Source organism: Alosa alosa, chromosome 10 (genome assembly GCF_017589495.1).
Source record: "Alosa alosa isolate M-15738 ecotype Scorff River chromosome 10, AALO_Geno_1.1, whole genome shotgun sequence".
NCBI classification, from domain to species: domain Eukaryota; kingdom Metazoa; phylum Chordata; class Actinopteri; order Clupeiformes; family Clupeidae; genus Alosa; species Alosa alosa.
Window position 1 is genome coordinate 15,058,288 of NC_063198.1, and position 20,874 is coordinate 15,079,161.

At 41.0% G+C, this 20,874-nt stretch overlaps 2 protein-coding genes across 2 annotated transcripts; one reads left to right on the forward strand and one right to left on the reverse strand.

Annotated features, from left to right (window-relative positions):
- Positions 1–8,868: 8,868 nt before the first annotated feature.
- Positions 8,869–14,905, forward strand: sys1 (SYS1 golgi trafficking protein). The gene is made up of 4 exons (XM_048254760.1): positions 8,869–9,102; positions 13,159–13,410; positions 13,489–13,556; positions 13,800–14,905. Exons 2-4 carry the CDS (start codon positions 13,249–13,251, stop codon positions 14,038–14,040), a joined length of 471 nt encoding a protein of 156 aa, XP_048110717.1. The 5' UTR covers positions 8,869–9,102; positions 13,159–13,248; the 3' UTR covers positions 14,041–14,905.
- Positions 14,906–17,755: 2,850 nt separating this feature from the next.
- On the reverse strand, positions 17,756–20,871 carry LOC125301912 (neuritin-like). The gene is made up of 3 exons (XM_048254761.1): positions 20,385–20,871; positions 19,199–19,346; positions 17,756–18,329 (listed from the first exon to the last, which is right to left on the reverse strand). The coding sequence occupies exons 1-3, from the start codon at positions 20,431–20,433 to the stop codon at positions 18,083–18,085; spliced, it is 444 nt and encodes a 147-aa protein (XP_048110718.1). The 5' UTR covers positions 20,434–20,871; the 3' UTR covers positions 17,756–18,082.
- Positions 20,872–20,874: the final 3 nt, after the last annotated feature.

Here is a 20,874-nt window from a genome sequence, read left to right on the forward strand (position 1 = left end):
AACAAAACTCCTTGGAGCTTTGCATTAGGCCTACCTGATGTCTGAACTCTTGTACATTTTTTCAGAAACACTGTAGGCCTAACAGAACTCGCTCATCTGAATGGCTTGAAAGGCTACTGTCCAAAACTGCAAAAAAAAACTACACATCTAGGCCTAATCTAGGCTCAGTGGCTACCATAGTGGCTACTAGTCCATGAGCCAGGGGGGTTGATCGGTATCATCGGGGGGACAAATGCTATCATTGTTTTTTGGCAAGGTGTACACCCCTAGTACTAGAAAAATCACAATAGCAGTGCAGGGGTGGTAGCGAAATCTCTTTTCAGCTCATGAAGCTACCCACCCCAAAGATAAATTCCGTTTGTCTGGTGTATATCTTGTTTGTGTTCATGGTAGGGATATTGTCAATATTCTATAATATGGTGCTTGGTATCATTGGAAAGGGGACCCTTTAGGCTTTCATTTAAGCCCAGTGCTGAATCTGTCTGACAAACACAGACATCACATGACTTCTTTAAACCAGAAATAACACACATTTTCTCACAATTTCCGCCTAAACTGTATGCTTTCTTTTATCCCTGTGGCTTGAAAGAACACCAGGGACACAAAACTCAACAACTTCAATACTCAAGGCACTCTGATGATTCAGAAAATGTACAATATCTACAATATAGCCATGCTATTTATTTGTGAGAGCCTTAAATTAGACTTGTGTGGCCAGCACAAGTCTTCAAAATAGAATGGAGCCAATAGAATGGACAAATAGAATACCCTATTAGTCCAGGGCCAAATGGCCTAGTTTTTGAGATACCTCCACCTAATCATGTTTTTTATATTTTTGATATGTCTAGTTTATGAAATGGATTGTTGTATAAAAATATTTTACTGGACAACTAGTTTTTTGGATGTTATTTGAATTTGCCACATATATCTTTGAAAGTAATGATCAGAAACTCACCAGATTTGGACTGTGTTCCCAGGTCGTTGGCCCATACAGTGAAGTGATAAATTAACAAAAAACAAAAAACAAAAAAACACATTTTTAACACACACACACACAAATCACAAAGGAGGTCTGATCAGATTTAGTAGAGGCCTCAGATTTGGTGGCCATTTATAAAAAAAAATCTGACAAATATGGGTTTTGTTAGGTGAAAAGAGATTGAAATCAGAAACTAACAGAGGCGGGCAGAGTACACAGCTTCATTACTTGAGTAAAAGTACAGATACCCTTTGCTAAATTTTACTCAAGTACAAGTAAAAGTACAACAGTCAGATGTCTACTTAAGTAAAAGTACTGAAGTACTTGTTTTTAAAAGTAGTAGAGTAACTAGTAGAGTAAGTAGAGTATCAAGAGTACAAGAGTAGCCTACATTGTCTAAATATTGCATTACTACTGCCACAGTGCTTACATTTATGTACAGAAACGTCCTACATGGAGTTATGAAAAATGTTAATGTTAATACCTTGGAGAATGTAAAAGGAATTGAAAGTAAAATCAAGGCATTTTCATCTTTTTACCATGTTGCCAGGGATGGACAGTATTTCTAATACATGTATTTCAAATACGTATTTCAAATACGTATTTCAAATCGTATTTCAAATACAAAATACTATTTTGTTATTGAAACACTTGAAGCGAAAACAATCATTACTGTAACTTGTTCAGAAAATTGAAATAGTCTGGCGAGGTGGGGCCACGGGTTGGCACATTCCCGGGATGGACCTGCTGCGTCTTCATCCATTGTTTCGTCCATGGTTTCGTCTCTTATCTAAGTCTGACCATGGAGTTGACTTTGGCGGAAAGCTGAAGGTGATTGCTGATAGGCTGTCCCAGTCAGTGGTGCCTGCACAATCCAATCATGTTTGAGAGGGAAACAACAAATTGAGGGTTTCCGAGATTTTTCTTTTTTCCTTTTTTTTTTAGAAGAAGTAACGGGTACTCACGGTTATGGATAGAAATGTAGCGGAGTAAAGAGTACAATATTTGCCTCTCAAATGTACTTGAGTAAAGTCATGAGTACTCCCCAAAAATGATACTCAAGTAAAGTACAGATCCCTCAAAATTGTACTCAAGTACTGTACTCAAGTAAATGTACTCCGTTACTGTCCGGCTCTGGAAACTAACAACTCTACAGTTAAATATTATACCATAAATCAATGTAATTTTTCACACACACACACATGAACATACCCCTTAAATATATAAATAATTTTAAAAATATAAATTTTGGCTCCTGCAATACCAAATTGTATCATATGCTAGGTCATGTAGTGTGATATTTTTATCCAAAGCGACAAAAAAGGGAACAATAAAGGTACAGTGTGACTAGGACATGTTAGTGTAGCAATAAGCACTACTCGCATAGAATGGGATGACTGTTCAATGCTAGATTAAGCATGCCCAATTGTTTGTAGTGCTAGCAGAGGAGGTACCCTCAAAAGAGTTGGGTCTTCAGGAGGTTATTGAAGATAGTGTAGCACCCACCTGGATGATGCACGACAGCCATTATGCGCCAGAACGCTCACCACACACCAGCTTGAGGTGGAGAGTGAGGGAGTGAATGAGCCAATTACAGTGGGGGATGATTAGGGGGCCAGATTGAATGAGCCAGGTTGGTAATTTAGCCAGGACACCGGGGAATCCCCTACTCTTTGCGATAAGTGCCATGGGATCTTTAATGACCACAGTGAGTCAGGACCACGGTTTAACGTCTCATCCGAAGGACAGTACAGTGCAGTGTCCCCGTCACAGTACAGTACAGTGTCCCCGTCACTGCACTGGGGCATTGGGATCGATCTTTTTGGCCAGAGGGAAGAGTGCCACCTACTGACCACCCACCAACACCACTTCCAGCAGCAACCTAGTTTTCCAAGGAGGTCTACCATCCAAGTACTAACCAGGCCCACACCTGCTTAGCTTCAGTAATTCAGCTAAGACAAGGTATCCGTTGGTCTGCCTGCTGGCACATTTAACAAGTGTCCTGTGAGGTAGGATTCAAACCAGTAAAGTGCTGAGCCAGAGATGCCCATGTTTGAGAGTATGGAGAGAAGGAATACAGTGGCTAACCGTACCAAAGGCTGCTGATAAGTCAAGCAGGGTGAGGACCGAGCACTGATCTGTTGCTCTGGCTTCTTTTAATGCTTCTGTCACAGCAACAGGACTACAGCAACACAGCTACCTCCCTGAAGACCCAGTGACCATCAAAGTGGCAGACATCCAAGAAAGGGTCTCATGCATGAAGAACTGGACAGGACCTGGACTAGACATGGTCCATAGCTACTAGAGACTAACCTCCCTACATGAGCGTCTGGCCACACATATGAACCAAATACTGAGTGATAGAACCCACCCTGGATGGCTGACTGAAGGGTAAACAGTCCTGATCCTGAATGACCCCCAGAAGTGGGCAACCCCATCCAACTACAGGCCAATAACATGCCTCTGTACAATGTGGAGGCTCCTCTCCGGCATCATAGTGGATATGTGGTAGAGTATCCGAGTGGTGAAGGAGAAATCAGGCAGAGACAGCAGGTTAAAGGTCTCTTATGGCTAGGCTACATATACCACTACCACTATATAAAGCAGACCTGACTGCAGGACTCACACCAGTCCCTTAACGTGCGTCACAAAACTTTGAACCCCTGCATAGAGAAAAGCCAGCGTTCAAATGGCCAATTAACTAATTACTTCCGCCGACACCGGTAAAGTCTAAACACTCAAAACGGGCACACCACCCCTACCTGGCGGACATCTAAAGCAAACGTCATGACATCAAAAATTACCATAGCACACCCCCAAAAACACACATGATAAAATATTAAACAATGCTCCTCGCATGCAAAGGAATGCACCCAACACACTGAACACGCACAAATAATAAATTCATGAAATTGACATAACATACATCATTTATTAAATAATAATTAAATAACCATAGTGCGATGTGCTGATGAGGCGGCACACCATCACAGGATAAGATGAGTGGGCACATCAGACAATACATGAGTAGAGCACAGAAAGGGATTGGCAATAACACCAGAGGAGCCAAGCAACAGCTACTGGTGGATAAAGCGGTCTTCAGAGACTGCCAGGCTAGACAGACCAACCTGTGCACTGCCTGGATTGACTACAAGAAAGCCTTTGACTCAATACCGCACACATGGATCCTGGAATGCTTGGAACTCTACAACATCTAAATGACAAGAGCCTTCATCAAGAACTCCATGGTGCTGTGGAAGACAACCCAAGGCCAACTCTGAGTCCATTGCCAAGGTCACCATCAAGTGCGATATATACCAAGGGGATGCTCTGTCACCACTACTGTTCTGCATAGGCCTAAACCCACCTGAGCTATAGCTACAAACTGTGAAATGGAACCACAGGATCTACAGCAGTGCCATCAGAATGACATTCAGGCTAGACAAGTGTGGTAGGATGGTAACAAAGAGAGGTGGTCAGAACAGAGGGGATAACACTACCAACATAGAGGGCAACCTAGCAAATGTGGGGGACAGCTACAAATACCTTGGAATGCCACAGGCCAATGGGAACCAAGAGGACGTAGCAAAAAAAGGTGCTTCTGCCAAGTATGTACAGAGGGTGAGACAGGTCCTGAAAGCCAGCTGAATGGGAAGAACAAGATGCAGGCCATTCAACAGAAACACCTTACCTGTCATCAGGTACCCTGCAGGCATAATAACCTGGACAAAGGAAGAGATAGATGCCATTGACAGCAAGACAAGAAAGCTCTTTACAATGCATGGAGGGTTTCGCCCCAAGTCCAGCGTCCTGAGGCTGTACACTAAGAGGACTAATGGGGGCCGAGGACTAGTGAGTGTCCAGGATGAAACAACTAAGATCCACCAATACATCCAGAAGATGGCCCCATGTGATTGGATACTTCCAATCAGTAGTGAATACTTCAGGCAGCAAACACCTGGAAAAAAAGGAGTGTGAGGAGGAACCCTATACAGTATGTACCACCGACAGATAGAGGAGGTAGCTGACATTGAGAAATCCTACCAGTGGCTGGCTCCATACAGCTGGACTGACAGACAGCAAAGAGGCACTGAACATGGCAGCGCAAGAGCATGCCCTGAGTACAAGAAAAATAGAGTCTGGGGTCTACCATGCAAGGCAAGATCAAAGGTGCACGCTGTGTAAGGAAGCCCCTGAGACAGTCCAACACATAACAGCATGATGCAAGATGCTGGCAGGCAAGGCATACATGGAGCGCCATAATCAGGTGGCTGGGATAGTATATAGGAACATCTGTGCTAAGTATGGGCTGCAGTCAAAATGGGATACACCTCCAAAGGTGGTCAAGAATGACCAAGCCAAGATACTGTGGGACTTGAAGATATACATTGCTTATATATATATATATATATATATATATATATATTCATGAAAACACTACATTTGAATTCAATCTAATAGCAAAGTATCTTCAAGAAAGCACTACCTTTGAATGAAATCTATAGTATCTCCTTCCCATTTTGAATTTGCACTTTTCTTATCCTGTCCTGCATTGTTATGTGTATTTTGTCATTGTTCTTCGATGTTACATTAGAAATGAACAAGTTGTTTTATTGCTCAATTTTGTTTTGTTTTGTTTTGAAAGCACAAAATATGACTGCCGCTCAGACCTGTACATCCTTTCCGCGAAAATAAATCACACTAATCAATTTGTCTCCATCTTTTACTCCATCCCCCACTCTTGAAACTTTTGTGTATGCTTGTTTGACATGCCTGTGTGTGTGTGTGTGTGTGTGTGTGTGGCTGCACAGAAAGTAGCCTACTGGCGCTGAAAAGGTGAATAGATTGTAGAATAGTTGTAAGTTGTAGCATTGTTATAAAACCTTTAAAATCTCTAAACAATCACAAGTAGGGCTGTTCATCACAGTTCATCCATTGCAACTGGATTGATGAAAGGTCACTTACACCTGTAGGCTACATTGTATTTGGGAAAAGCAAAAGGTATCAGCATAATGTTATATTTTTATTTATTTATTTATTTATTTATTTATTTATTTATTTATTAATAAACAAAAACATCTCTGTCAGTTCCATGCCGTTTTCAACAGCTATCAAAAACAAAGGTCATTTTTGGATAGATGGATTTTTTGTGAATGTTTCTTCTTCTGCATAAGATTTTAGCCATCTTTAGTTCATGTGATACTTTATTGTCAATGCACAAATTAAGTAACAGTAGTCTGAAACGAAATGCTGTTTTACATCTAACCAGTGGTGCAAATAACCTGCAAATAACATGTCCAAATGGGCCTTGATGAAATGCGTCGCTAGACTGTTCATACACATCTTAACAGGCCAAAGTTGAAGAGCTGTTGTCCGTTGTTGTTCGTGCAAATATAGGCTGATTCATGTTCCCTTGCATTGTGTAACTGAGGTCCATGGCTTGTCTGGCTTTCACCAGACCAAGCTTAATCTTTTAAGAAATCAAAAAATAAATAGCGGGCAGATCAGGCTGGGTTCACCCAGCCTAGTCCATAGGCGCCCGATATTGTTTAATTTTCCGATTGAGATATCCACGCTCTGGTTATTCTAAATGCAAAAATGCATCAGGGAGTTATGACAAAACTGTAACTAACAAACAAGGTCTTAATAGAAAGCTGTTAGCTTCCCTAAGCTACAGGTAGGCCTATAAGGTAGGCCTATTTACAACATAAATTGTCAATAGGCTATGCTATGTTTCTTCCAGTAGCAGCAACTGGAATCCATGCATTTCCACGGAATTATTTTTGGAATCTGATCCCTTATCATACTTTAGGTCAATATCACACCGGAATTCTCCTTTAAGGGGGGTAGCAACGAACAGTGTTTAAAGGTTAACTGAAGATAGGGGCGATTAAAGCAGAATGATATTGCATTTTCATTTTTTACCGTGGGGGTGCAAAAAAAGGTTGATGTGGGCCCTTGAGACCAACATACCATAAAAAAATCTTCATCCTCAGTGCCACGGTTCAGGTAGTTATTTAGGAAAAACTGCATTTTTTGGGTTTCGGGGGGCCCAGCGCGGTGGGGGAGTGACCCCCGGGGACCAAATGAAATTTTTCCGTAAAAGTCTAGTGGGGCTACATACCCACCAAATTTCATGTGCTCCGGTGTTTCGGTGCCCCGGGTATCGTTGACCAAAATTTCAGGAAGTAGATGACGGGGGAAAAAAATAAAAAATAAACTTTGACAATCCCTATATGACCGCTTCGCTAGCTTCGCTAGCGGCGGTCATAATAAACATGGTTATGTCATATTTCGCCATTACCTTGTCATATTACCTTTTCAATGTCCGCCTACATTCCATGTATGTTGAAGGGTAAGTTTTTGCTACATACTCATAAAAAATGGTTAATGTATCACTTCATTGTATGGGCCAACGACCTGGGAACATACAGTCCAAATTTGGTGAGTTTCTGATCATTACTTTCAAAGATATATGTGACAAAGCAAATAATGTACTTTTTGCAGAATCCGGAATTTTCACAATATCCGGTTTTGGGAAAGATTCAAATAAACTAGACATATAGTACTATACTATATATACTTTTTTGATCCCGTGAGGGAAATTTGGTCTCAATTGGTGAATTAGTGAAACACAAACAGCACACAGCGAACACACAGTGAGGTGAAGCACACATTAATCCCGGCGCAGTGAGCTGCCTGCTTAAATGGTGGCGCTCGGGGAGCAGTGAGGGGTTAGGTGCCTTGCTCAAGGGCACTTCAGCCGCAGCCCACTGGTCGGGGCTCGAACCGGCAACCCTCCGGTTATAAGTCCAGAGTGCTAACCAGTGGGCCACGGCTGCCCACCAAATATCACAATTTTTTATTAAAAAATATTATAAGAATTTATTCAATTATATATTTTGATATGATATATATTATATATAATTATATATTATATATTACAATATTTTATTCAAATTTTATATCAAAAATATTAAAAACACGATTGGGTGGAGGTATCTTAAAAACTAGGCCATTTGGCCCTGGACTAATAGGGTATTCTATTTGTCCATTCTATTGGCTCCATTCTATTTTGAAGACTTGTGCTGGCCACACAAGTCTAATTTAAGGCTCTCACAAATAAAGAGTATGGCTATATTGTATATATTATACATTTTCTGAATCATCAGCCTTGAGTATTGAAGTTGTTGAGTTTTGTGTCCCTGGTGTTCTTTCAAGCCACAGGGATAAAAGAAAGCATACAGTTTAGGCGGAAATTGTGAGAAAATGTGTGTTATTTCTGGTTTAAAGAAGTCATGTGACGTCTGTGTTTGTCAGACAGATTCAGCACTGGGCTTAAATGAAAGCCTAAAAGGCCCCCTTTCCAATGATACAAGCACCATATTATAACATATTGACAATATCCCTACCATGAGCACAAACAAGATATACACCAGATTTTAAAAACGGAATTTATCTTTGGAGTTGACTTAAACAGAAGTTAGTTAGTTATTAACAATTAATTGATAAACTTTTAGAATACTTTGAGCACTGGTGCAGTCAGCATAGGCCTCTTACATTGTTTGCAGGTAGGCCTACATTTCATTCCGTTTTCGATGGCAAACGCGAAACAGCGCCAAAACAACCACCAGTGGACAAAAAAAGTATTTCACGTGTATTGTTAAGACTCGCCATAGAGAATGAATGGGGGAAATTACGGAGGTCATAGTTTGACGATGCCGTTCTCCCGTGCGGGCAAGATGCTATATACCACGGACATGTTTTGGGGGGGCACCCAAAATGAGGTGGCGGGCCGTAGTTTGGGCAAAGACCGCCTTAACAATCTTTGGTTTGGGGACCACTGTAAGACAGATCATAGGTCAAAGGTAACAAGAGTCGTCGTCCAATCGTAGACCTGAAACCCGTGACGTTTCCATTTCCCATTTGCCCATAGAATTGTTGGTGAAACTTATAGACGCAATATCACACTACTTGGCGTTTTTCTCACCAATAGCAATGTTCAATGTAACGCCATTTGCAGTATAGGAAATAACATCGAAGATGCCATCATCCGGTTTTGATTAGCTGCTTTCATGACAACTCACTACCGAAAGCAGCGTTAACTTACGGCCACGCAAAGGGTAAGCTATCACTGTTTGTTAGCTAACGCTAGCTATCAGTTGCAAACAATTACGCAGTTCTAAGGTAAATGTGCCTTAACCAGATATCGTGGCTATTTTGACCAGCTGTAAGAAAGCTTTTTGTGCGACACCAATGAATAACTTTAGTTACTTGTCAAGTGGACAACATTTCAAAGAAACTGTGAGTTAGCTTTGTAGCAGCTAGCTACTTAGTTAGCTAACAATGTTTCTTAATTTGGACGTCTGCGTCACCTCATACAACATACATTAGCTCTGAGGAACCAGAAACAACATTAATATAATGTTTGTGTCGTGGATATTCTCAGTTAAACAGCCACAATTGTGCCACACAATTGTGTGCTCATACATAATTAGCGTTACAAGACATTCTCTGGCGTTACCTAAAATTGTTGTAGCTAACTGTAAACGTTTGGTTGCTGTTGCTGGTCAGGCTTACAGGCTAGCATGTGTCATCTAAGTTTTCTCGGATCACAATTGAAATTCTAAAAACGGCTTTACTCCATATTAGCTTATTAGTGGGGTTGTTTAAGGCTCAGTCATTTCAAATTGGTGTTAAAGTTTGGTTTTCACTTCCAAGTTGAAGTTTGGGGTATATTAGGCATATTCGATGTGTTCACGCGATATAGTGGGGTCGTATGTATGTGTAATTTTTCTCAGTCATTTCAAATTGGTGTTAAAGTTTGGTTTTCACTTCTAAGTTGAAGTGAAGGGTCTATAGAACAATTTGAGTCCGAGTATCAAACACACACATAACAAAATAGCCTCTGGGGGGCGCCGTAAATTATATAAACTGCTACAACTTTTCATTAGATTATCCAATTTTAACATATGAGGTATGTATGGATTCAGAATTAAAAGGAGAAACTGGTGTGCTAAGCATTTGGTTACCAGATTAAGAATACACTTTAATAAACACACTTTTAGCCCATGGACAGCAAAATTGTGCTTTTTTTTTTAGATAAAGGGTGGAAATGCCCTCAAAGTTGCAATGAAACATAATTTTTAAAGTTATTGTAAATAAAGCCTGGTATCACTCAACTCGATTTAAGATCGTTGTTCAGAATATCCCTGAAGCACAAAGATACCTAGGATACCCATACACAAATATGGCTGCATAAAACCGATGTGATATTAAGCACCTAACTTGCAACTTTGAGTTTACGAATTTAGGATCATGAGTACCAACTTTTTTCAATCAAGCCATCATTTTATTCACAAAACAAATAACAAAAGAACTTTAAATCTGGAAGAAAGTAAATCAATAATATTTTGCAGCGCCCCCTAGAGGCTATTTTGTTATCTGTGTGTTTGACACTCGGACTCAAATTGTTCTATAGACCCTTCACTTCAACTTAGAAGTGAAAACCAAACTTTAACACCAATTTGAAATGACTGAGAAAAATTACACATACATACGACCCCACTATATCGGGTGAACACATCATAAAAACAATTTGTTTCAGTTTTGACCAAACAGCAAATGCTTTAGTTCATCCATCCATGCAACCTAGTGTACACGTGTCTCCTGTTTTTACAATTTAAATTGCTAATGTCATGTTGGTTCCATGTTGAATAGTCCTACCCCATAAACAAATAGGCCTTATTGCATCGCTTTATTACATGCAAAAATGTTGAACTAGTTGTCATACCGAGTTGTCATACATAATGTCATATGTGAACTGTCAGACAGCAACAGTAAATCTGGCTTACAGTGGTGCATAGCTCTGCCCAAGGGATGTTTCCTATGTTATGGACTCCACAAACTCATCCGATCAGCTAGTCTGAGCTGGCCACTTTTTCAAACTGGTGCAGCCGGAACTGCCTTGATCTCAATATCACTAAAACAAAAGAACTAATAATAGACTTCAGAAAGCCCCCACCATCCCCACTCTGACTGTCAACAACCAGCCGATAGAGAGGGTTGACACACACAGATATCTTGGGACAATAATCGACCACAAACTCAACTTCAAAACAAATACCGATACCATTTACTCCAAGTGTCAGCAGCGTCTCTTTTTCCTACGTAAACTCCGCAAACTCCAGGTCCACCAATCCGTTCTGACAGCATTCTACAGATTACATTACATTACATTTGGCTGACGCTTTTTTTAACCAAAGCGACTAACAACATGGTAAACAGTAAGTTTTAGAACAATTCTCACAATTTTAGGACAGTTTAAAAAAAACACATTAGAGTACAGTAAGAATAAGTGCGTCGGTGAGTGCTGTATTTTAACAGTTACTTGTCAGTTTAACGGCTGGTGAGTGCTAGGATCATTAAGACTTGTTGTAAGTGTTGCTATGAGAGTAGATGTTCTCTAAAGAGCTGGGTCTTCAGGAGTTTTTTGAAAGTGGAAAAGGATGTCCCTGCCCTTGTAGGAACTGGCAGTGTGTTCCACCAACGAGGAACAACAGATGAGAAAAGTTTGGATTGGCTTGAGCGTGCACGGTGGTGGTAGAGCTAGACGTGGATTAGATCAGAGGAGGCGCGCGAGCGGTCTGGAGGTAGTGTAAGTCTGTATGAGGGCATTCAAGTAGGTGGGAGCAGAACCGGAGACTACTTTGTAGGCAAGCGTTAGAGACTTGAATTTGATGCGGGCCGCCATAGGTAGCCAGTGTAGCTGGATGAGCAGCGGGGTAACATGTGCCCTTTTGGGTTGGTTGTAGACCAGGCGCGCCGCCACGTTCTGGATCATCTGAAGTGGTTTCACTGCGCAGGCTGGGAGACCTGTCAGGAGGGCATTGCAGTAGTCGAGTCGTGAGATGACTATTGCCTGAACCAGAAGTTGGGTTTACAGATGTTTCATTGAATCCATAATCACCTTCAACATCACTTCCTGGTTTGGAGCACTGTCCAACATCCATAGGAACCCACTAAACAGAATCAACCTGAGCAGTAAAATAACTGGACAACAGCAGGAATCACTCACCAGCATATACAACAAAAGGACTAAGCAAAAAGCAAAACAAATCACTTTGGACATCACACACACTCTACACAGTCAGTATTGCCTCCTACCCTCAGGCCACATATACAGAGCACCTACACTAAGGACAAATAGAGCCCTGTCAAGCTTTGTCCCAGCATCCATTAGACTTTTGAATGGTTGAACTGTCTTCTCTCTCTTTTAACACCTTGAACTCTCTTTAACTATTATTTATTGTCCCTCCACTGTGGAGATATTAACAACTTATTTATTCATCAGGCTCAGCAAAGTTTTTATTATCTGCCATATGTCCAGTATGGGCTGAAGATTATGGTGTGTGTGTGTGTGTGTGTGTGTTTGTTTATTGTATGTATTGTTGGGTATGGACACACCCTGATGCTCTTCCACATGTGAAGTTCATAACGGAAAAATAAAGTTCTTTGAATTGATTGAATTGTTATACTGTAAAAGTGTAATTTTTCCTTTGCACATTGCTGTTTTCTTTATACTGTAACAGTGTCTGTCAACAAATTGCACTACAAACGGTACAGTACAGTAAAAACTTAGAAAATAGTGCTGCCATGTGCATTTTTTTTTCATTAGAAAATACTTAGTAAACTGTCTTATTGACAACACCACAAAGCAGTTTGACTGTCTTGTTCATAAGCAATGGCATAAGGATTTGTCGTTTTGATTGCACTGACAGTTTCATTGGTATAAATACACAGGCTACTTGCTTTTGAGAGTCATAAACTAAACATTTTGAGCAAGATACTTGCAGGTAATCCATTATATGGTGCAGTTTGCACTCAGTTATTTTGAGAAGTGTCATGTTAGAAGTGTCACTGTTGTCATGTTAATGATGACTCGAGAAATGCAACAAAACAATGGTAAACATTATTGAGTTTGTGTAATTTTAGAACAACTAACCAGGCATTAAAGAAATCAGACAATATCTCGTATGGATTGTTTAGGATAAATATCGGTTTATGTGTTTCTCAATTTATAAATGTTTGCATTGATACTATGCTTCTCTGTCCATGGGTTTTCCATGGGTATATTTCCCACTGACATAAGGGCTTAACTGGTGCATTTATCTCTTCAGACACCTGGTGAGAGGAGGCCTGAAGACAGTCACGGGCTACCTTCAGTCCACCTCAACTCCGATTTGGCTTTCTTAAAGTGTCACTTCAGAATGGCCAGCCATTTCCGCAGCTACATCTGGGACCCAGTTCTCATTGTGTCTCAGATTGCGTTGATGCAGTGCATCTATTATAGCTTCCTTGGATTGTGGCTTGCTGGTGTTGATAGCCTTGTACAGACAAATAGATCTCTCGACCAAATTTTCAGCTATGAGGTAAGTCTGCAATAGTATCTGTTGTGTGGGATATTTGCTTTTTAGACTTTAGGATAATATTGTCAACTGTATTTGCAGGTAGTTGGTTTTGGGACACCTCAAGGCAGACTCTCAATGATGGCATTCATCTTAAATTCATTGACATGGTAAGTTGTCATTACCATTTCTCTCAATACATTTCTGAGAAAAATCAGATGGTAGCATTCCATATAGACAATGTAGTGTTAATCTCTCAGTGGTATGCTATGCACACAGACAATCAGCAGCAAATCTAGTCTAGCAGGTAGTTCTTTAGAACATTTACACCAATGAACATATTCTTTGATTTGGGATAACTTTTAAAAATCACATTGCAAAAGTGAAGTAATGGTTTGTCTTTGTATCAACAGTGCTCTCGGCCTCTGGTTCTTCATCCGGCGCGGCAAGCAGTGCTTGGATTTCACCGTCACAGTGCATTTCTTTCACATGATCGGATGCTGGGTGTACAACTCTCACCTGCCGGCCTCTCTCTCCTGGTGGCTCGTCAACGTGGCATGTATGGCCCTAATGGCCGTCATCGGGGAATACCTGTGCATGCGGACTGAGCTCCGAGCTATTCCGGTCAACACCGGACCCAAATCAAACCTCTGAGGGATCATTCGTACTGGCATTCTCGGGGTGGACTGTGGACAGGCTGGACTAGTTGCCATTTTCAGTCTTTCTGTTGCTTTCTGTTGCTACATTATCAATGACTACACTTGACTGAATTGACCTGGAACAAAGGTCTTCTGTCAGAGATTGAACAGTTATGTCAATAAGCAAAGAATGCCCCTGTAATTGCTGATGTATAGATTATGTTGTGTTTTATTTATTTTCTCTGACATTCTTAAGCGGCTGCAATTTTAGAATTTTATAATGGTTAAGTATTACACATTTCTGAAGAGAGGGAAAATGGTCAGATATGATGGATCTGTGCATCATCTTGCTTTTGTTGGCCCATAATGAGGTACTATCGTAAATATACAACAAAGCAAAACCTTTATTATTATTATTATTTTTTTTTTTTTTTTTTTTTTTTTTTTTTGAGAACTGTCATCATAGCACAGGTAAAAACAGACATGGAGAAGGAATGTTTGTCATTCATACTCAATACATAGTAAGTATGCATCCTTTGTAATTAAAAGTAGCTTAAATGTCATAAAAAGCAGTCAAACAAATCTTGACTTGGCCAGAAATGGGTACAATCCAGATATGCAATATGCATTTCAGATAGGAATAGATCACACAGCCTGTGATGAATACTTGAGAAGGGATACAAGGTTAACAAGAGGTTTACTGACTTTGTGCCCTGTTCATGAAAAGCAGCCACCATTCGGGCATCATTTTTGTACATTTTATTCTGTGGTGTGCTTTATTTTAACAATTTAAACTGATGAACTATTTAAACTACTTGGACAGGAAGTCATAATCCTTCCCTGGATTACCTCAAGTTTGCTTTAATAAATTCATTCATTCAGATTGGCTAATGACTTGAATCCCACACTTTGACTTTTAATGCAATTAAAAAGTGTATCTTTATGCACACTGCTTCCAACTTGTACTGTAAATCCCAAACATTATTACACGGGTCATACATTGTAATGGTACAGACATGCCTGCAATACAGTACAGTATAGTAAGTATCTATCTATCTAGTAATTATCTATTGTTCATAATTGTTATTTGTGCTCCTGGTTCTTGAATTATAAATGTTTTATGGAATAACTTTGACCACTAACTTGGGAAGGCAAGCATTTCAGCCCATGTATTTGCATTACCATGTAAATGATAAAAGCGTATATACATTGTTGATACCACTATTCCTTAGGAGGAACCCTGCGCAGGCTAGGAGTCAAGGAACCCATGACCTAGTCCTTTGCTTTAGCAATACTTGCCCGACATGTTCAGTCTTATCACTCACAAGCACACACACTTTTTTTTTTAACTATTCTTGTTAGTGTGTGTGAGTGAGTGTGTACACTAATGATCTGCTATGGATTTGGGCTCTCTTGCTGTCGCCAATGTCTCAGTGCCGAAATAGGCAAGGAAGCAGGTATTACGTTTGCTCTTGCCGTGTGGAGTGAAGCCACTGAAGGAAGGAGCCGCAGATTGTGGACAGGCTTTCGAGCAACACAAGCATTCGATAAGCCTCTGATTACAGGCACTCGGATGGTTTCTGCAAGATGACAAGATGGGGGAGTGATCTGCACACCGCCTGGCTGCATTTCCTTTCCTATTTACCTTGGTAAATGGCAGCTAAGAGGAAGGAGGGGAGCCGTTACGACGGCCAATATAGACTCATGAATATTTGATACTCTCTAAAGGGTATTGCTCTGCCTGCAACCCCCAACCCCTTCACCCCCTGAGGACACACACACTCCACCACTATAATGAACAGCATATCAGCAGATGGAAGCATGTTAATTAAAGACTGATGGGCAGCTGTTACACACAGTATGAAATCCTCATTAACAGGAACAGGGTGTTTGCCATTTAGGTCCTAATCCCTGCATGCACCTAGGGCTAAAGCACCCCTAACCCCAGAGATGAGGTTTTTGAATGAGATTAATTAAAATGTGCCCGACTTTAATGACTTTTGGACCCACCCCCCACATAGAGGTACTGCAGTGAATGCTAGAGCATTTGGCTGTAAGCTTGACACTGCAGAAAACCAGCTTATGTGAGCCACTGCATTTGGTTGGGAAGGAAGCATAAATAGTGTCTATGTCGTAAAAAATATACTGCTTCCTGTACCCAGTAGAGCTTCTCCCCAGTGTCCTTGCTGAATGATAAGTGTAATATTTCTAGAACAAAATCCTTCCCTTACAGAGGGGATTTCATTTCAATTTACAGTTCAGTGTCATTTGTGTCAGGCATGTCATTTCCACACAAGGCAACCGTTTCAGCAAAGAATATTCCCATCATGACAAAAACTAGGGTAAATTGAGTAAGGTCAGTGTCAAATTTGGTATTTCGACCTAGACAGATGTAATGATAGTAGTAATAGTAATAGTAGTAGTAATATAGTCACATACTCCATCTGATACCAATCTGAAGTATTCCTTTCACCACAGAGGGTGGATGCGTAAAGTCTAAAGATGAAATGGATGAAATGTATTCTTGAACTCTTGGAACATTTTAACAAACCTCCTGCTCAGGTCAATATTGATTGGCTAGACATGGATTAAAAACAACAACAACAACAGCTACAGAAAGAGCCGTCTACCAGCTGTCCTTGTGCCTGGATTTGTCACATCCAAAAAACAAGGCTCAAACATGGATTTCAGAGTGCATACAACAGCATGCAGTTACACTGAGACTTGAGAGGAGACACACATACTGTCATACCCAGACATTGCGTTGACACTAGGAATGCACCCTGCCATGAAAATAGAAAGACTTCTTTTGCTTCTGTGCCATAAGAACACTGACAATAAACTAACATTGGGCACATACAATCTTTATTTTAACAAGCAGAAAACACATTTGACTTATTATAAATCTCTTTTTAAAATCTCTCTGCATCTGTGAGCCTTTTACTGTTGGTTATTACCTTTTTTTAAAGAATAGTCAAATTGATAGCATGGTTGTTTACAGATTACAGAAGTACTTGAGTTAGAATAAATATATGTATAATTAAGACATTTGGCCACTAGATGCTTTCAGAGATTAGTGGCTAAATCCTTTAATTTACCACAAATACGGTATACAAAAACATAAATCATCTTTGCATTCATCATATAATTAATCTCTACTTTCCTGCATCCAGACTACTTTTCTTCAAATGTAAGCCAAATACAGATAGGTACATGTAAAATTACTGCATACATGCCACAATTCACAGCCATAAAATGGTTGATCCTACAATATCTGGATATTACATCAAATTAAACTTGTGCACACAGTGTGAAGCACACATGCTCAGTAAAATGCCAAGATGCCCTCTTTCCCCACAATGCCCTTAGCCATACTGTCACAATATAAACTGAATTTGTATATTGCCATATAGATACTTTCAATGTCAGTGAGTGTCGCTGTGCTTCATACTGAAATTAAGTACTTTAGGCAATACAAAATGTTGTAACTTCATGTTATTGAACAGGGTATTGATTGCATACTGTTTTGTTTTTAATCATTACAGATTTATTACATTGGATTATTGGAAAGTATGTATCACTGCAGTATTTTGTTAATGTCTTTTATAACGCATCAAGTGTTAACGTTATGTTTTAAGTGCATGGGATGGTATTACTATTACTCTTTTTGGTGTTTTCTCATAGCAGCTAAGGTACTCCAATCCCAACAGTGTGGTTTCAGAAGTGGGGGCTGTGCTTGATCAGGAGGATGGGTTGATTGTCACAGTACAGGGTCATTCTTTTAACACATCAACACCTTTTTTCACAACACTTTAAAAACACACATAAAAATGTCACGCCATTCATCTTTTTTTACCTTAAGGAGGAGGCACAGATTCCAAATATTTCATCATGTATTCTTATTTGAATGCCATTGCTTTGCCTGGTGCCTTCTGCATCATCTCATCCAGCATAATCCTCATGTATTAAACATGCTGAGGAAGAAGACCACCCAGGTGGGAGAACGTGCAGGGATGGAGAGAGAGAGAGAGAGAGAGAGAGAGAGGAATGTATGGAGTCTATAGGGACGGACAGATGGACTCTGGCCCTGACAGCAGCTGGACCACCAGGGGAAGCAAGAGCAGGGACATGGGCAGCCAGGCCAAGCCCAGGCCGGGGGCGGCGTTGGGGCTGCACAGGTCGAACAGGCTGCCCTGGAACCGGAGCTTCCTGGAGTCTGCCCTTAAAGTCTCCCATATGGGCCCTGCTTCCTCCTGACAGTCGGAGAGTGCGGTGAGAGCGCAGGAGTGGAACGCCTCCCAGTGGCTGTAGGAGAGAGCAGCAGCAATTACAGAGCCTTCCTCACCCGGCATATTCATCTCCATCTCCCTGGCAAATTAACCATTCATATTGTGGGTTCTCATCCAGCCTCCCATTTGTTTTCAGTTAACGGCCCGTCTCTTTTCCCCACACTTTTTTCCCATCCTTTAACCTTTATCTTTATGCCTGCTCAGCCATGGAGGGGTTTTATTGCCTACGTTCTTTCAATCCCTAGCTATTAGAATTAATTATGTGTGCGCTAGCTTCAGGCAAGACAGTAACATCTTCATTAGGGAAGATCGCTCAAGATGAAACTGTACCAGTATCATGTCAACGGATAGGCCTGATGTCTTTGTGTGAGCCAGTGTATCTACCAATCTGGTGGTCCTGGAATGCTTTCAGTAACAATGACACAGAAAAAAAAAACAAGATGGCCCCTGAATTTCATTACTGTTGCAGGATCCGCTGGAGTCATAAATTATTCAGTTAGAAGACTCAGAGTCTCAGCTCGGTTCATTTCTGCCATGTCCCTCTGAGATTCCAACCCTCTCCCTTTTGTTCCTACTGCCCTTCAATGTAATCCAGCGTTTAATAATATTATTGATTTTTTTTATTCTTCCTCCCTCAGTCAGTGAGAGTGCACTTGAGAGATCCTTACCTCTCTAATTTGTCTCACAGAGATTACAGTCCAGTGATACTTTTTAGGTACCGAAAATTATAAGTCAACAGCCACTGTTGGAGGAAAACATCAGATGATGCTACCTTTTTTACATTTGTCTCTTCATGTATGTATTAATGCCAGCCCTCACACATAATTTAATCGATCCTATGACCTTATAACACCTCCAACACGCCCCCTCGCAAAAGCAGCCTACCTGCAGACAGCTTCCACGCCCTTCTCACTGGTGACATTCTCCTGCTGGTTGTCCATGCTCTCCCCGAGCTCCAGGACACAGTCGGAGAAGTCCTTGTAGATGTTCTCACACTTTACATCTGCAGACACCTGGGCTACAGCCAAGAGCACTGGAGGGACGAATAGAGGAGGCAGTCAGACAGAGACACCGAGAGAGTGAGAGTGAGAGAGAGAGAGAGAGAGAGAGAGAGAACTCAGTGGGTAGCCTACAAAGGGAGAGACATGTCTAAGAAATGGGAAGTTCAAAGACAAATGAGAAGATGGCAAAAGTAGGTCAGACTACCATCTCGATTGTTGATGCTGCTGCAGATGCTGCTGTGAGATGCAGCAGTAGTGAGGACATACTGACACCCATTGTCTTACCTCATGACATCACCTTTTAAATGAAAAAGATTCCCCATGGATGATATGATCTGTATCAGCGTGTTTGAAAGGAAACGAATGCTACAGTAAAATGCTAAACTCCCCCCTCCTCTTCGAACCTCATCTTTGTCCCAGCACCTAATCGATCTACTGTCAGCACCCCTAGTGGTATATGTTCCAATCCAATAAATCCAATCCAATAAATCCCGGGCGTCAGCGCTACGGTGGGATGGTTCAAAGGTGAGTTATAGATGAAGTGGTGGGCTCGTAGAACCTTGCGTCCAATGTACAGGAGCTGACTGAACTCTATGTAATTTGATATCTCTCAGCAGTCAGTGTCCTTTAAAACAAAATATGTTATTCGGAGATAGAGAACAGCATCAGCTGTGGACACTTTATAGTATTTTTTGTCACGTAACTATATATTGTAGAAATTACTGTAAAAGCTAATGCGAATAAAATAGTAATCACATGCGTAATACGCGTCCTGATCTTCCCCTTAGACGCTGAATGTCTCAGGTCCCACCCAAACTATTTTTAGTCGCCTTATCGTGATAACGGGGTTTTCACTCTTGGAATAACATTTGAGATGGTATCATTCACCCTTCCACTTTAACCCACTGAACAATGACAAATACCTTTACCTGAACAAAACATTACAGATACTCATTTTTATAAAAGGTTCACTGCATGCGTTAGAACCAGATTTCATATGTACATCCATACGACGCACACAAACGGGATAGACAATGACTGCATGCACATACTGTTGAGAAGCGCCTTACCTACTGCAACTACGGCACTAAATCTAGCCTCAGCCGACATAAATCCCATATCAAACCCGACCCAGGGCAAGACAAGCCATCAGTGGAAAGATGAGAAGTCAAGGGCGAATTCAGATGAGAAAAAAGAGCCGATAATACAAGTATTTTTTCTGCGTTCCTGCTGTGTCAGCAAAACGAAGTTTCCTTGTCCACAAACCGCTCCATTTCACACACCGCGGGTTCAGTTCACACCTTCAGTGCCAGCCCCTCAGTCGCTACCCCGTCGTGCGCTTCCGCCGAGGAGGAGGATGCTCCATTCATTACACCCTGCACCAATAACATCGTACCATCCCCCGGTCAAACGTTTATCAATGGTCCGTCATCGTAAAGCTGACCACTTATTCACGCGTACATCGCCGCCGTACGGTTGTGCAAGATGGAATGGTGTGTTTATCATAGTGCTGACTGTATCACCTTGTCAGCTATATCTCTACACCAAAGACAAATGGGT

Excerpts from the sequence above, each read along its gene's own strand:
- LOC125301912 (XM_048254761.1), bottom strand. The coding sequence starts at position 20,433 with ATGGGATTTATGTCGGCTGAGGCTAGATTTAGTGCCGTAGTTGCAGTA. Across the intron at positions 19,347-20,384 it reads TAGTGCCGTAGTTGCAGTAG|TGCTCTTGGCTGTAGCCCAG; the intron begins GTAAGGCGCTTC and ends TCGTCCCTCCAG. Across the intron at positions 18,330-19,198 it reads GGCGTGGAAGCTGTCTGCAG|CCACTGGGAGGCGTTCCACT; the intron begins GTAGGCTGCTTT and ends TCTCTCCTACAG.
- sys1 (XM_048254760.1), top strand. The coding sequence starts at position 13,249 with ATGGCCAGCCATTTCCGCAGCTACATCTGGGACCCAGTTCTCATTGTG. Across the intron at positions 13,411-13,488 it reads ACCAAATTTTCAGCTATGAG|GTAGTTGGTTTTGGGACACC; the intron begins GTAAGTCTGCAA and ends CTGTATTTGCAG. Across the intron at positions 13,557-13,799 it reads ATCTTAAATTCATTGACATG|TGCTCTCGGCCTCTGGTTCT; the intron begins GTAAGTTGTCAT and ends TTGTATCAACAG.